This window comes from Elephas maximus, chromosome 11, assembly GCF_024166365.1.
Source record: "Elephas maximus indicus isolate mEleMax1 chromosome 11, mEleMax1 primary haplotype, whole genome shotgun sequence".
Classification (NCBI taxonomy): domain Eukaryota; kingdom Metazoa; phylum Chordata; class Mammalia; order Proboscidea; family Elephantidae; genus Elephas; species Elephas maximus.
The window spans coordinates 86,896,313-86,913,143 of NC_064829.1; the positions used below are offsets into that span (position 1 = coordinate 86,896,313).

Sequence of the window (16,831 nt, forward strand, 5' to 3'; positions counted from 1 at the left end):
GATATATTGCTTTAGGTAAACTGTATCAAGTATGAGAGACTTGTGTTAGTCTAGAAACTAATGTAAAGAAAGTTTCACAGTTAATTGCCATCCTTGTAAATCTCACCTCCTTTCCTGTCATGGCTTTGATGTGAAATTGTTATCTGTACTGACTCGTTAAGTATCTATTTTGCCTATAAGGCAGAGCATACCGTTAGAGCCAAACTGAACCCATGCTCTCCTATGATTCATTCCTTCAATAAATTTTACTTGTTTAAATATCAAATTAGAGTGTTGGCTCAGTGACTTCAGGAGGACAATCGTTTCCCCGATACTCTATTCATTATTCACTCATTTCAATCATTCAACAAACAATTGAGAACCTTCTGTGTGTCAAGACCTGCAAGAGCTACCTTAGGAAACAAAGTCCAGTCCGTGTTCTCAGGGTCCTTACACTCTAGTGCACGAGAGCCAGACAAAATGTAACAGTATCACTGTCATCTGGTGCTAAGTGCAGGGAAAATAAAGAAGGGAAGAGAGTTCCTGGCAGTCTGTCTGCAGGAATTGTTAGGTGTGGTGATGATTAGAATACCTCCTTTCTGGACAGGTTTTGAACTCGGCATCTCTTTCTCCAGATACACTGGGTGAGGAAATTTTACAGGAAAAAAATATCCTGGCATAAGTAGAGGAACTGGTAGTGGAAACAGGAGGAAAGACACAACGCTTTGTAGAATGCAGGACGAGGCTCTATTCCAGGATACCCCATCATTACATTTACCCCCTCCCCCCAGTGAAGAACGAGGCCCCACAAAAGTCTTAATTCCCGGCTTTGCTACTTTGTGACAGGAAGAATTACAATACACTCCTCCGTATTAGTTTTACGGCTTTAAATCAACGGTATTCCCTAGCTCTGTACTTCCCACAGAAACCTGGTGGTTCCTGCGTTTCCCACGCGGTGAGCCGACCCCAACCGAGCCTCCTGGGCCAGTCGGAGAAATGCTGCCGGGCGCCCGGCCCCGCCCGGCCCCGCCCCGTCCCGCCCCGTCCGTCGTCGGAGAAACCTGGCGCCTGGCCCCGCCCCTCCCTCGTCCCGCGCACGCGGCGCCCCGCCCACACATCGTCCTGCCCCGCCCCGTCTAGCAACGCCAGGCTCTGCCCCCGTACCGTTTACTCGCCCTCTCCACGCGGCGACTCTCCCCGCCCCCTGACTCGCTCATTCGTTGGCCCTCCCACACGACCTCTGGCCCTGCACCGCCTTACGCTCCAGCCCCGCCCATGCGGCGCTCTGCCCACACACGTCTTGCAGTCGCCATAGTTTCACCCACGCGTCCCGCCCACCTGTAGCCCCGCCTCTAGCCCTCAGTCCCTCGCTCACGTCCCGCCCGCTCCCCGTCGTCCCACCCACCGGAAGACCCGCTCGCCGGTAGCCCCACCCCCCGAGTCCTGACGCGCATTTCCGCGGAAGCCCGGCGTCACCGCTTGGCGCTCGACCTCGCCCGCCTGTGATGTGGGCCCCGGCCCGCGGCCTGTGGGGCCCCCGCGCGGGGCTCGGCGTGCTGCTGGGTGGCCGGGGCGCGGGGTGCAGCCTCCTTCCGGGCCGCCCCCGAGGCCTGCAGGGCTCCCCGGTCTCCTGTGGCAGCAAGAACCTGCTCAAGAAATTCGCCTCGAAAACCAAGTAATGGCCAGGGATCTGAAATCAAGGAGGGGGAGGGATGCGTGCAGGGGGGAGGGTACGTAGGGGGCGGAGGAGGGATATGGGGGGGGCGGTATCCACATGGTGGGAGATTCACGGCGCGGGGGAGGGGGTGGAAATATGGTGCCCAAGGGCAGGTGTCCTCCCCATGGGCTTGGGATGTATTTCTATGGCTGCATCACCCCATGGATTAACAGTGCCCTCTTTACTACTGGAAATAGGGTCGTTAGTGCCTTTTAAGTCAAACCAGAGCTGAGAAGCAATTCAGAAAAGTCACCCTTAACATTTTGTTCCTTAAGAACCACTCGGTACCAAATGTCTGGCCTCTCTGGAGGAGCAAAACCAGTGAAGCAGCTATAGAAAAAAATTTACTTAGAGGGAATGGTAGGCGCAGTTGTGGCAGCTGGCAAGTCCCAAATCCTTTGGTCAGGTAGCAGGCTAAAGACCTCTGCTGGCTCATGTGGTTGCAGGAGCTGAGGAACTCAAAATATGGAGGTCAGGTGGCAGGCTGGAGGCCTCTGCTGGTGCAGGAGGTTGCTGAATCCAAAATCTGCAGGTCAGGAGGCTGGAGGCCAGAGACTTTTGCAGCCTTATGTTGCCAAGAACCAGAGGTTAGGCAGGGAGAAGAGTGCAGGGTGGAGAAATAGAGCCTGAGCTTTGCCAAATCAAAAACCCATTTTCTGGAGTCCATTTTGAGCTTTGCCAGAACATCTGTTTATATCCTGGAGGCAGGCCACACCCCCCAAGGAAACTTCCCTTTCAACTGATTGGCAGATCACATCATGGAACCTGATTGCATAGTTTGTGCCAAACTACTGAGAGTCATAGCCTAGCCAGGTTGACACATAATATTAACCATCACAATTTATTTCCACAGCAGTTGTAATTTTACAATGGTAGATATATGTTTTTTGTTTTGTTGTTTTTTTAATAGGATTCGTATTTTTTAAAATAGTTATAGATTTACAGAAAAATTGCAGTGATAGTACAGTGTTCCCGTATACCCCACACCCAGTTCCTCCTATTAACTTCGTATATTAGTATGATATATTCATTACAATTAATGAACCAGTATCCATACGTTATTAACTAAAGTTCATGGTTTATTTAGATTTCCATAATTTTTTATCTACTGACCATTTCCTGGGTCTAGGATTCCATTCAGGATACCACATTATTTAGTCGTCATGTCTCTCTAGACTGCTCTTGGCTGTGACGGTTTCTCAGACTTTCCTTATTTTTGACGACCTTGACAGTTTTGGAAGGTCCCTGGGTGACACAGTCTGCAGAAGAAAGGCCTGGCAATCTGCTTTCATAAAGATAGCCAAGAAAACCCTGTGGAGCAGTTCTACTCTGTCCCGTGGGGTCACCATGAGTCAAAACTGTCTCAATTGGCAATGGGTTTTCGGGTTTGGACAGTTTTAAGGAATACTGGCCAAGTCTATAGTAGGAGTTTCTCTACTAGAATTTGTTGTTTTTCTCACGATGAAACAAGGGGATATGGGTTTTGGAAGGAAGACCAATGAGGTAAAGTGACACTTTCACCGCATCGTATTAAGGGTACATGTTACCAACATGACTTTTATCACTGTTGATGTTAGCCTTGGCCATGTGGCTGAAGTAGGGTTTGTCAGGTTTCTCTTCTGTTTCTTTCCCCTTTTCCATATTGTACTCTTTGGAAGGAAATCACTATGCCTGGCCCACGCTTAAGGAGTAGGGTGTAATGCTCCCCCTCCTTGAGGGTGGAACATCCATGTAAATTATTTGGAATTCTTCTGCATGGGAGTTCTGTTTCCTTTCCCTCACTTATTAATTTATTCAACCATTTATATCACTGTAGACACATGGGTTGTAGTCCAATACTACTTTATTTCGTTGCCCAAATTGTACCAGCTTTGGCCATTGGGAGCTCTTTCAGCTGGCTTCTGTGCTCCTTCAACATAACCCCATCAATGTTTTTTTTGTTTTTGTTGGTTTTGTTTTCTTTAAAATAAAACTTTTTTGCACTATGAGATCCTCCTTTCTCAGCCATGGAATCAGCCATTTCTCCACCGAATGCTTCTCCTCTCGTATTGGAGAATGGTATTAGGAACAAAGTTCGGTGTGCTACGTGTGTGCCATGGCTACTGGGGTGTCTTTCTTTTAGGCCCTCTCAGCTGACAGAAAAAAATTTGTTCATACTAACACTGTATGTACGTATGTCTATAAATACTTCTATGTGTAATCATCTGTATCTGTATTAAGCTAAGTGAGTTTGTACTGATGTCTCCAACTCTAATCTGTTGCTACATGGATCATTCTAGCCACCTACCCTTGCTTGTCTATAAACTCCTGCTACGCCAGAGAGGGAAACCCTGGTGGCTTAGTGTTTAAGTGCTATGGCTGCTAACCAAAGGATCGGCAGTTTGAATCCTCCAGGCACTCCTTGGAAACTCTATGGGGCAGTTGTACTCTGTCCTGCAGGGTCGCTATGAGTCGGTGTTCGGTACACCAGAGAGAAACCTGGCTCCAGTCAACCATATGCTTACTCGTCCCATTGCAGTATCCATGTGTAGCAGTGTCAGGGTTGTTAATCTGTACATCTGTGGGAAACCACTTTATCAACCAGAATATAGTGCTTATGTGCAGTTCACTAGGTATATTTTTAAGATCCTCTATCTCTACGTTTGGGCCTAGAAGTAGACTTTAGGTAGAACTTAGGTTAGATTAAAACCATTTTCTGCCTACGACCCATGTTGTTAGATATCTAAATCTTGTAGATCCCCAGCAACATAATTTCTATGTCCAAGTTTAGCTCTTTAGAAACAAAGTTGTGGTATTATAACCTCTTGAGTTAGCTTATATAACTTTTTTTAAATTTGTAGTCCATATGCAACATAATTTTTATTTTTGCTCTGTAGAAAAAAGTTTTGGTACGAAGGCCCTTCCTTGGGATCTCACCTGGTAAGTATAAAGTAGCAGTGACAAACCACTTCATAATCTTGACGAGAGTTAGGTTTTAAAAGTTGGCAAAGTTTTTTCTGTTTCTGTATTTAGAGAAGGAAACTATCGGTATGGATGGGACTGGTTGCCATTGGTAACGTGGAATTTTGACTTAAAAAAAAAATTTACTGACCCTAAAGTTTTCCCAAATATCATATCTGGTATCACATTCTAATACAGTCATGGGCATTCAGTTTTTAGTTAATACATATATGAAACTCCTGTAAATTTTTATACAATAAGTAGCTCTTGTTAGAAGTTTTGCAGTTACTACCTTAAAAAATAATTACATATGTATATGAAAAACCACTGAATTGTACACTTTAAAAAGATGAATTTTTTGGTATGTAAGTTATATCTCAATATAAAGAAATATTATGGCATTACTTTTAATATTGGAAGGATACTAGATAAGATCTAGAAGGATGCTGGTGTATAAAATAGACTTTCTTAGTGAAAGCTGAGATGGCTGAGAGTAATTTTTGTTTATTATATTTATCCAGTTGTTCAAGTCCTTCCTAAGCCCCCCTTTTTTTAAAAACTAGTAGAGGATTAATGTACACTTGTCATGTTACCTTTGCGTGTTCTTTTTCTTAAAGAAGACTTACAAACCATCCAAGTTGGAGTTACTAACGAAGAATATCTCAAAGAAAACCAGGAAGGAAGACCACGTGCGCCTAAGGGCCCTGAATGGCCTTCTCTACAAAGCCCTGAGGGATTTGCTAAGCACTTCTGAAGTGAGCCAGGAGGTCTACGACCTGAACGTGGAGCTCTCCAAGGTAGGTTGAGGATCCAAAGCCCATGAGAGGTGTATTGGTGACAGAAGGGGTGGCACTTACCTCACAGTTTAAAAACAGACACCATGTCATTCTCAAAACCAAAACCAAAACCATTGCCATCGAGTTGATTCCGATTCATAGCAACCCTATAGGACAGAGTAGAACTGCCCCATAGAGTTTTCAAGGAGCGCCTGGTGAATTCAAACTGCCAATCTTTTGGTTAGCAGCTGTGGCACTTAACCACTACACCACCAGGCCTTTAGTTTTGGGACAGCAGTGATAAGAAGTCTGGCCATTTGAGTACTAAAGGCAGGTGGAGGCTCCACATGTTCTGGTGCCAAAGTAGAGGATTCACTGCACACAGACCAGACAGCACTGTCACACACTCAGTGAGTATGATGACGTGCGACATTAGAAGGCAATCTAAGGATAAGAGGAGTAGTTCCACCTGTTTGTCTGTATCTTGGTATCATGTAAGGACAATAAATGGCAGGCCAGGCATTTTTGGTGAGCATCTCAGGGCATATGGCCCTGAACAGAGTACCCTGGGGCTTGAAGCTGGGCTTAATCAGCTGGCTGGCAGGACCCAGAGAGGAGGGAAGACAAAGTTCCAATGCCTGTGGTGATGTCACTGCAGGAGGAGGTGGTAGCTACTGGCTCCAGTGGTGATGGATGTGCCCAAAGCTGAGGGGCTATCCTCTGCCTCCTGGTAATTATCCATCTGGAAAACCTGTATGAACAAAACAGTCACTTGCTGCTGGGGTGGGTGGGACTCAGGTGTCTTTGACTTCAGACTTCTCTGCCTGCCGTGTATATTGGAGGGCATCTCTCTCTGCTGAACAGAATGAGCACACCCATGCCATCCTACAGAAGAGCGCTGGCTATATGAGGTGAGAGCATTTTACTTCCTAAATGTATTTGCTTTTGATTGCCCCTTTAGGCTCCCAGCTATGTTTCCCTCGTAGGTAGTCGTTCTTAATTTCTCTTTATTTTTGCTCCTAAGGAAAAACTTGAAATGCTTTTCTGAAATTTCGGAAACCCTGGTGGCATAGTGATCAAGAGGCTGGCAGTTCGAATCCTCCAGGCACTCCTTGGAAACTCTATGGGGCAGTTCTACTCTGTCCTAAAGGGCCACTATGAGTCAGAATCGACTCGACAGTGGTGGGTTTTTGGTTTTTTTCTGGAATTTCAGAGTATAATTTACATTTTCCTATAAGCCGTAATCTAGGTCATTGGTTCTCAAGCTGTTGGTCCTGGACCCCTAAGCTTCCTCAAGGTCCTTTTGGGGAGTTCATGAGGTTAAAAACTATTTTCATAGTAATGTGGAGACTTTATTTGCTCTTCTTCTTTGTGCTGACATTTGCACGGTGAGGAAAACGGCTAACAAAGACTTTTCTGGGCTGACATTTTCATCTTGGAACAATGTGCCATGCAAACCTTGGTTCTTAGTGAGATCCTCATGTATTTTTATTTTTAACACCGTTCCCTCACTCCACTGGGTGCCGTGTTGCATCTGAGTGAGTCTGCGCTCTCTCCTCAGGCATCTTCTGATGTCCCACCAGACCCTGCGGAATGTGCCACCCATCGTGTTTGTTCAGGACAGACAGGATGCGGCTCTGGCCGAGGTGAGGCTTGTAAATAGTTACTTTTTTTATAATCCAAACTCTCACATGAGTAAAACAAAAAAGCTAATTTCTAAATACTCAAAAAATAACGCCCATAGTTTAAAAAAAAAAAAAAAAAGCGTATAGCTGAAAAGTGAAGCTCTTCTGTGCTCCCTGCCCCGTACCCGGTCTTGTTCTCCAGAGGTAGCCACTTTTTCTGGTTTTTATTTTTTTACGCATCTCACTATCCTCCGACTAGTAAACGCAGTCTGTATTTCTTGGCTTATAAGCATGAGGTGGCCGAGGTCTCTCCTTCCTACTTCCACCCTCATCCCCTGCCTTTGGCTCTGGGCAGTATGCCGTTACTTTATAAGGCTAAGGCTTATAAGATCTTTGGCTCTGTACTTGTAATTGTTTCCTTGCTTTAGATATAGGTTAATTATAAAAATTAAAAACCTGTAAGTATATACTTTTTTTGATCTAGGTGGTGGTTATGTGGTATTTATTAAGGTATGTTACACTTTGAAAGCAAAAAAGAGGGAGACTTTCAATGAGATGGATTGACACAGTGGCTGCAACAATGGGCTCAAACATTGTGAGGATGGCACAGGACCAGGCAGTGTTTCATTCTGTTATACACAAGGTCACTGTGAGTCGGAGCCTACTTGAGGGTACCTAACAACAACAACAAAGCACTTAAAAAGGGGCGCAGTGTTGGCTCAGTGGTAGAATTCTCACCTTCCATGTGGGAGACCCAAGTTCTAGTCCTGGCCGATGCACCACAGGCATAGCCACCACCTGTCTATCAGTGGAGGCTTGTGTGTTGCTATGGTGCTGAACAGGTTTCAGCATAACTTACAGACTAACTTACAGACTAAGACACACTAGGAAGAAAGGCCTGGTAATCGACTTCCAAAAATGAGCCAATGAAAACCCTATGGATCACAATGGTCCAATTTCTTTGTACGTGAGATCACCAGAGTCAGGGTTGACTCGATAGCAGCTAACAGCAACATAGCTTAAAAAAGTTTACGAAAAAACAGTAAATAGCATTTACAATATTACAGTTAGGTAACTAATATTGGCCTTAGTATTTGGATCCACCAAAGAAAAAAATCTAATATGACATTTTTGTCTTTTGTTATTCGTTATTCAATAACACTGAAAACATATAAGTGACCTTGATAGTAAGTGATTGCCCTAGCTAGGAAAAGAAACAAAAGGGTGAAGTTACAGTCTCCACTTTAAAGAATCAAGTTGACTATAGGTCATGAAAGAGTGCTCTGAGGATACTTAGCAAGGAGTTTACCTCTGCATACTTGGTTGAGTGGGGGACCCCCTCCCCCGACCTGCTCTGGAAAACCTCTGGAGCTCTTGACCTCACCTGGTCATGACTTCTCCCCTTCTCTCGGAGAGGGAGAATAGTAAATGGCCAGGCACTAGAAGGCTTTGCAGTGATTTTTCAGAAAAAGATATTAGAACAAGGGAAGATAGGTGCAGTGCTTAAAAGTTTTTTGTATGAGGCCCTTTGTTCAGAGATGGTGCTGCTTAATATTTATGTTGGGGACTTTGATGTCGTGGATGACAGGCGGGAGTAGTGACTGGATGTTGCCTCCGGTCTGCCTAATTTCTGCTGGGCAATCAAGGGGGCGGGTCGTTTCCCACTCTGCAGTGGTTCCCCATGTGTGCCCCAAAGTTTGGCTGTTGATTGGAGGCAAAGGGAGAGAAGAGGGAAGGTCAGGTCCGTTTGGGTGGTCTCTGTCTTACTGTCCAGAAATTTGTCTCACTAATTGTAAGAAATGAATAAAGTCTTGACCAGAGAGGGAAAAATCATTAATTTTGGCAGATGATCCTTTGAGGTCAAGATTGTTACTTAGTTATCCTTGTATGTGGTAGTGCTGTGTAGTGTGCTTATATTTCTTTTAAGTCAATTAAAAAAAAGGTAAGTATATGTTTAACTTTTAAGAAACTGCCAAATTGTTGTCCACAGTGGTTTTACCATTTTACATTCCCACCAGTAATGTATGGGAGTTCCTGTTGCTCCATACGTTCGGCAACACTTGGTATTACAGTTCTTTTAATGTAAGCCATTCTCGTGGTTTAAATTTACATATTTTTTTTTTTTTATGACTAATGATAGCTTTTCATGTTCCTGTTGCCTACTGCCCCTTTTGTGAATGGTCTGTTCAAAACTTTTGCCCACTTTTTATTAGGTTTTATTGTAAACATTCATTGTATATTCTGGATACAAGTTAGATACATGTATTGTAAGTATTTTCTCCACATTTTTAGTTTTGGAGAAGTTCAGTTTATCCTTGTTTGGTAATATTGTCAGTTCAGTCTCTGAGTCTGCTTCTGTTGACTTATTTTTCTCTTGGTCCTGCTCCTTTTTATGTTTGTATTTTTTTATTGGCTGCTGGACATGGTGAATTTACATTGCTGCATGATGGTATTTTGTGGTCTTCCTTTAGAGAGTTGAGCTTTGTTTTGGTGGGCTGTTAAGTGACTTGCAGCACAGCTTGATCCTTTTGAGTCTTGTTTTTAAGTTTGTTTAGAATGCATCAAGAATACCCTTTCTTCTAGGGCTGGTCTAGCCTTCCTACTCAGATGTTGCCCCTCTGGCTGGTTGGAGCTGGAATGTGTCCCTTCTTGTGAGTGCTCTGGGAACTCTTGCGCCAACTTCTCCCCAGTGGTTCTTTGCCTCGTGGGTCTCACACCCCACAGGCACAGCTTAATATTCAACCAAAGACCCAGCCAGTAAATGCTGTTCAATTCAGCTAACATTCCACTGCTTTCTTCATAAATTTGGTTACATTTACAAGTTTTAAATGCAGTTTTTAAAAAGCTTCAGTTTATCATCAGAGAAAACGTAACGTACTCAAATAACAGTAAGGTGTTTGAAGGCATAGGCTGGTTGAGCCCGTCCCGGTATCTGGGAAGGGGCAGGTAGAGGGAAGATCTGCAGTTGAGCCAATTCAGAGAGGACAATGCGGGATTGACCTGGAACCCCACTGTAAGTGAGGGCTGTGGAGAAATCTGGCTTCTATTTCAGTCTTAACTTACTCCTTTTCAGGTTGATCAGTTACTGGCAGTTGCTGATTTTGGACCCCCAGATGGAAAAGAAGACTTGATACAAAATGACGTCAGGTGATTTGCCTTGTGCTTTTCTCTTACTTTCAAAATATATTTTTAATATGTTGGTTTTATTTATACATTTAAAGATGCAATCCAAAAGAACCATATTAGAGAGGGAAAACTAGACAATTTCATCGTTGCAGTCTGTGACGTGTCAACGTCTTTATTATTATTATAATAAAATGCTTACTGAACAATTATTAAAAAATTATAAAATCTAAGACATGGGAAAAGATGCAGTTCTACCTCCAAATGTGACCATTCTTACATTTCAGTGCATTTTCTTTGGTCTTTTTAATTTTTTGGAAAGAGTTTAATTGGGTTTTTATTTAAACAACAAACTAGTTAAACTGGTGAGTGCTTTTCCATATTCTTAGATATTCTTAATAAACGTCATTTTACTGGTTTTTTACTGGTTGTAAAATAGTATAGCCTGTCCTAGTCTACTGAACCATTCCTATACTTTGATGTTTGGGTTATATCAAGGTTCTTGAATCGTAAGTAGCCCCATGTTAAGCAACACTTTGAAGCAGCACTTGAAACCAGTTCTTCCCGGTTCAGTCATGGCTGAGGAAGCAACATCAGAATAGACATGAATTTTAAAATTTGGGTTAACCAGAACCATAACCAGAATGGGAAAATTTAAAGGTTGAAGCCCTTCTAGAAATTTAATCTCCCTCTTAGAATACATGTTGCATAGCAACCAAATCTCTTGCCCATAGGATTTTGTGCAGAATCAGAAACAGTGGTGCACCCATTCAAAAATGGCAGCCAACTTCACAACTTTGAATGTGTGTCACTCTTAGTTCTGGCAACAATCTCATGCAACAAGCTCCTCAAAGGGCTCGCTACAGTTCTTCTGAGACTTCCATTCTAGGACTCCAACCCATTCCAGTTATGGTTCTGGATCACCCAAATTTTTAAAAATTCAGGTCATTCTGGTTTCCCTTTGTAGGCCATGACTGAACAGTTTGAGCCAGTTCGAAGCCCTGCTTTGAAGAGCACAGCCCTGAGTAGGGCTCCAGGAAACAGGGGTACAGGTGGGTTCATGTTCAGACCACCTGGGCACCCTGGCTGTGGAGCTCACTAGCCAGCCTCCCTGAGTCCCTGTGTAAATAACGTCAGGCTGCAACATCCACAGGTGCTGGCCCTGGGCCAAGTGCAAAGGGGACAAAACACAGCATCCCACCCTCATTCATGCTGGTGGAAATGTAAAATGGTGCCACGGCTATGGAAAACAGTCTGCAGTTCCTCAAAAAGTAAAACACAGAGTTTCCATATGACCCAGCAATTTCACTCTTAGGTGTATACCCAAGAGAATTGAAAATACATGTCCACAAAAACATACACACAAATGTTCATAGCAGCATTATTCATAATAGCCAAAAAGTGGAAACAACCTACTTTCTCCTTTGTTCCTGTCCTCCGTTTACCCCAGATAGACTTGTCTGGGGACGTGGGTGTCTTTGTTCTGTGTGGTGTGTGATGTCTCCTCTCTCCCTCACAGGGAGCCCCCGGACCAGCCACCCCTGTCTGGTGCTGCAGGGCTGGCTGCGTACCCACATCTGTTTGGGATTGATCACGAAGCACTCAACAAACAAATCATGGAGTACAAGAGAAGGAAGGAGAAGGGGCTTGGATGTGCGAGCCTGGGGCGGTCGGAACAAGTGCGGGAGCAGCTGGCCGAGCTGGTGAGGCAGACAAAGAGGAGGAAGAAGAAAGCAAAGCCCCCTGTCCACGACATCTCCCCCAAGAGTTTCCTGTTGGGTGGAGAGAGTGAGGACAGTTTGGACGATGATGAAGATCATGTGTGGCTCGAGGAGGGCACCCCAGAGTGTGGAGGACTGGAGGTGGAGACAGGCAATTGCAAGCAGGGGTCAGGGGAGTGAGTCTGTGAGGTCGGCCCTGCTCTCAGGCTCCCACGTCAGCCTGATGCACGCCAGCAGCCCCTGGGGTCCATGCACACGCTGTGTTTATGGCATACGACCTCAGCTTTGACAACAAATGAAAAAGCAGATGTTGATGTTGCAGGTAGAAAGCACTGTACCACCTCTTCAACGGAGGTGAAGCACAAGTGAGGCACTTTATAAAAGCAGTGCTCTCGGGGTGTTGTCTGCCGTTCTGCTAATTAAACGTGCTGTAGCTTTTCCCTGTATTTAAGTGTCATGTCCTAGAGACAGAAGACTTAGAGTTACTGTTTCTTCTCCAATACTCAGACTCAATTGAAACATTTTTTTTTTTAGAAACAGCCATCTTATTACAAAGATTCAAACTAATAAAGGTCACTTACCTGGATCCCCACAGAGGGGGCCATGGGGCAGGACCTGGGATACATGTGGGTCTGGGCTTGGGGCCAAGCTGCCAGCAAGTCATCTGTCCTGGGAGCAGACCCCACCAACCCCAGCAGGTTGTCTGTGAGGAGCAGATCCCCTCCGCACAGGTCATCCAAGAAGCAGACTCCCCCCTCCAGGCAAGTCACCTGTGTGGAATAGACCCTCCAGCCATTTGTCTGTCCAAAAAGCAGACTACCCCATCTGGTCATCTGTCCAAGGAACAGATCCCCCTACACACAAGTTGCCTCCCTGAGGCACACACATAGGTCATCTGTTTGATGAGCAGATCCTCCACAACAGGATGCCTGTCTGAGGTGCAGACCCCCCCAGTCCAGGTCATCTGAGGAACAGACCCCCCCCCCGCCACAGGTCACCTGTCTGAGAAGCAGACCCCTCTAGTCCCAGGAGTAGGCCACCCCCACAGGTCATCTGAGGAGCAGACCAAACTGCTGTACCCTTGTACCCCCTGCAACTCATGTCCAGCCTGAGGTGTCATTACCGATAGGTAGCACAGGCAGGTGGAAGCTCTAAAGAAATTTCACATAACTAGCAGGCCCTGTGGCGGTAGATCAACAGGGGTCTGAGACCACAGCAGGCTGGGCTCCCTTACTTTGGACAGGACCTGCAGTCATCCATTCCAGAGCAGATGATTGCAGTGGTTTCAGGTCCTGGCTTTGGCTGTCACTATGACAAATTACCAACTCACTGGACTTGGTATCTTCATCAGTAAAATGGGAACAGCAACAGCCCTTACCTCACAGGGGTGTTGAAAGAACACATAATTTTTAAAGCTCTTACAAGAGCGTTTGAGACACTAATGGCTCAATTAGTGTCAGCTACTAGTATTGTAGAAACTCTGGTGGCGTAGTGGTTAAGTGCTATGGTTGCTGACCAAAAGGTCGGCAGTTCGAATCCGCCAGGCGCTCCTTGGAAACTCTATGGGGCAGATCTACTCTGTCCTATAGGGTCTCTATGAGTCGGAATCAACTCGATGGCACTGGGTTTGGTTGGTTTTTTTTTTTACTGGTATTGTGGAAACCCTGGTGGCATAGTGATTAAGTGCTACAGCTGCTAATGAAGAGGTCGGCAGTTCAAATCCGCCAGGCGATCCTTGGAAACTATGGGGCAGTTCTGCTCTGTCTTACAGGGTCGCTATGAGTCGGAGTCGACTCCATGGCAGTGGGTTTGGGTTTTGGACTGGTATGGAGTCCCTCAGTGGTGGGAACAGTTAAGCACCTGACTACTAGACTAACAACCTGTGATAGGCAAATGACACACAACCTTGCTTAGTGAAACCAAGAGGACTTGAAGCACTTACTGATGAAGATCAAAGACTATAGTCTTCGGTATGAATTGCACCTCAACATAAATACAACAAAAATCCTCACAACTGGACCAATAAGCAATGTCATGATAATCTGAGAAAAGATTGACATTATCAAGGATTTCATTTTACTTGGGTCCACAACCAGCATCTGTGGAAGCAGCAGTCAAGAAATCAAACAACCTCTTGCATTTGGGCCAATCTGCTGCAAAAGACCTCTTAAAAGTGTTAAAAGCAAAGATACCACCTTGGAGACTAAGACGCGCCTGACAAAAGCCATATTTTCAATCGCAGTTCCCTGTTGATACACTGCTGCGGCCACTTTTGAGTGATCTTCAGTAGAATTTTACTTGTATGTGATATTGTTTGATGATTTCCTCATTCAGTTGGATCACCTTTCTTGGGAATAGGCGTAAATACAGATCTCTTCCAATCTGGAGAAAACAGTGATCCCCAGCATACCCATCACCCACCTTCAACAGTTGACAATGTATAGCTTGTTAGGTGCTGTCGTAGATTGAATAGTGTGCCCCAAAATTAGTGTTTCTTCAGCGAGGCCATGATTCCCAGTATTGTGTGATTGTTCACCATTTTATCATCTAATGTAATTTTCCTGTGTGTTGTAAATCCTACCTCTATGATGTTAATGGAGTGGAATATGAGGCAGTTATGTTAATGAGACAGGACTCAATCTACAGGATTGGATTGTGTCTTTTGATACATAAAAGACAGAAGCAAGCAGAGAGACGGAGACCTCATACCACCAAGAAAGCAGTGCTGGTAGCAGAGTGCATCCTTTGGACCTGGGGTTCTTGCACAGAGATGCTCCTAGTCCAGGGGAAGATTGAAGACAAAGACCTTCCTCCAGAGCAGATGGAGAAAGCCTTCCACTATAGCCTGACACCCTGAATTTGGACTTCCAGCCTACTAGACTGTGAGAGAATAAACTTCTGTTTGTTAAAGCCATCCATTTGTGATATTTCTGTTATAGCAGCACTAGATGGCTAAGACAGGTGCCATTGAGTTGGCTCTGACTCATAGTGACCTTATGTACAACAGAACAAAACACAGCCTGGCCCTGTGCCATCCTCATAATCGTCATTACGCTTGAGGCTGTTGTTGCAGCTCCTGTGTCAGTGCATTTCATTGAGGGTCTTCCTCTTTTTCACTGGCCCTCTTCTTTTCCAAGCATGATGTCCATCTCCAGGAACTGATGCCTCCTGATAACATGTCCAAAGTATGTGAGACATAATCTCACTATCCTTGCTTTTAAGGAGCATTCTGGCTGTACTTCTTCCAAGACAGATTTGTTCGTTCTTTTGGGAGTCCGTGGTATATTCAATATTCTTCACCAACACCGTAGTTCAAAAACATCAATTCTTTGATCTTCCATATTTATTGTCCAGCTTTTGCATGCATATGAGGCTATTTAAAACACCATGGCTTGGGTCAGGCACACCTTAGTCCTCAAAGTGACATCTTTGCTCTTCAACACTCTAAAGAGGTCTTGCAGCAGATTTGCCCAATGCAATGCATCTTTTGATTTCTTGACTGCTGCTTCCATGGGCATTGATTGTGGATCCAAGTAAGATGAAATCCTTGACAACTTCAATTTTTCCTCTGTTTATCATAAAGTTGCTTATTGGTCCAGTTGTAACGATTTTTGTTTTCTTTATATTGAAGTGTAATCCATACTGAAGGCTATAGCCTGATTTTCATCAGTAAGTTCTTCAAGTCCTCTTCACTTTCAGCAAGGAAGGTTGTGTCATCTGCATAATGCAGGTTGCTAATGAGTCTTCCTCCAAACAGGTAAACATACAAAAGTATGGAGAATAACAATGATTCCCTGCATACCCATCACCTACTTTCAACAGAGGACAATTTATGGCTAATCTGGTTTAATCCGTAACTGCTCCTTACACCCGTTATTTTCAAACAAGTCCCAGGTGTTGTATCATTTTGACTATGTATTTCAGTATGTATGTGGTATCTCTAGTAGAAGACAGGGACGGTTAGTTTTAAAGCAGGACCACAGCACCACTATTATATCCAGAGAGTGTTGCATCCCCCAACTGACCAGTCTCAATCTGAATCCAATAAGGCCCACATCACAATTCGTTGGTGACTCTCTCAAATCCGTTTAGTCTTTGAGTTCTCCCCTTTATTTTATTTTTTTAAATAATTTTTATTGTTGAAATGAAGCCCTGTAGAGTTTCCCACAGTCTGAGTTTTGCATCCCCTTAGTATTGTATAAAGTCCTGGTGGCACAGTGGTTAAGAGCAATGGCTGTTAACTAACAGGTCAGCAGTTCGAATCCACCAGCTGCTCTTTGAAAATCCTATGCGGCATTTCTACTCTGTCTTATTGGGTTGCTATGCATCAGAATCAATTTGATGGCAACAGGTTTGTTTTTTTGTTTTTTAGTGTTGTATAATGTGTTCTTCCATCCCCTGTATTTCCTGCAAACAGTATTCCCGAAATAAGCTTTTCTTTTATAGAATGCTGTTTGTTCTTATTCCTGGAGAGGACTTTAAACTTATTTTTAAGTGCTAGTCCGTTCAATGACAAGTTTTAGGTGTCTTCCTTCTCTGGCTGTAAACGTTTCACAGTGCGCTGCTGCTCTGGTAGCTGCAGTGCTTAGCATGCATTTGGCGTTTACTGTTGTGCCAAGTGTGTAGTGAGTGCTCTGTGAATGTCAGAAGTTATTGTATCTGTTACAGGTGCAGGAGGGAGAGACCTGGAAATGAAGGGACCACTGCCTCACGGCCACATCTCTACATGGCCGCCCCATGGCCATAGTTATTACCCAGAACATGAAATGATAGGCTGGGAGATCAACCTAAACTGGCGCTGACCTCTCTGTCAGTGGCGAGGTGTGTGCTGACCACAGGATGCTGATTGGTCAGTTGGCGGGAGCAGGTTCCTCAGAGCAACCTGGTGCTCAGGCTACAGACCCTCCCAACACAGAACAGATTTCCTCCTGCCCTTATGCTAGGCACCCA

At 44.6% G+C, this 16,831-nt stretch overlaps 1 protein-coding gene across 3 annotated transcripts; it reads left to right on the top strand.

Moving 5' to 3' along the window:
* The first annotated feature begins 1,424 nt into the window (after positions 1 to 1,424).
* Positions 1,425 to 12,327, top strand: RBFA (ribosome binding factor A). 3 transcript variants are annotated; one of them, XM_049901290.1, is made up of 7 exons: positions 1,425 to 1,654; positions 4,573 to 4,615; positions 5,254 to 5,433; positions 6,277 to 6,323; positions 6,974 to 7,058; positions 10,111 to 10,184; positions 11,680 to 12,327. In XM_049901290.1, the coding sequence occupies exons 1-7, from the start codon at positions 1,485 to 1,487 to the stop codon at positions 12,059 to 12,061; spliced, it is 981 nt and encodes a 326-aa protein (XP_049757247.1). In that variant the 5' UTR covers positions 1,425 to 1,484; the 3' UTR covers positions 12,062 to 12,327. The 3 variants fall into 3 exon arrangements, with proteins under 3 accessions (XP_049757247.1, XP_049757246.1, XP_049757245.1); XM_049901289.1 differs by having other exon boundaries at positions 5,257 to 5,433; positions 6,211 to 6,323; XM_049901288.1 differs by having other exon boundaries at positions 1,426 to 1,654; positions 6,211 to 6,323.
* The last annotated feature ends 4,504 nt before the right edge of the window (positions 12,328 to 16,831 follow it).

What these genes read in the sequence shown, in the direction of transcription:
- RBFA (XM_049901288.1), top strand. Translation starts at nt 1,485, where the DNA reads ATGTGGGCCCCGGCCCGCGGCCTGTGGGGCCCCCGCGCGGGGCTCGGC. An exon ending in AAATTCGCCTCGAAAACCAA is followed by an intron (nt 1,655 to 4,572) that starts GTAATGGCCAGG and finishes TTTGCTCTGTAG; the next exon opens with AAAAAAGTTTTGGTACGAAG. An exon ending in TGAACGTGGAGCTCTCCAAG is followed by an intron (nt 5,434 to 6,210) that starts GTAGGTTGAGGA and finishes GGTGGGACTCAG; the next exon opens with GTGTCTTTGACTTCAGACTT.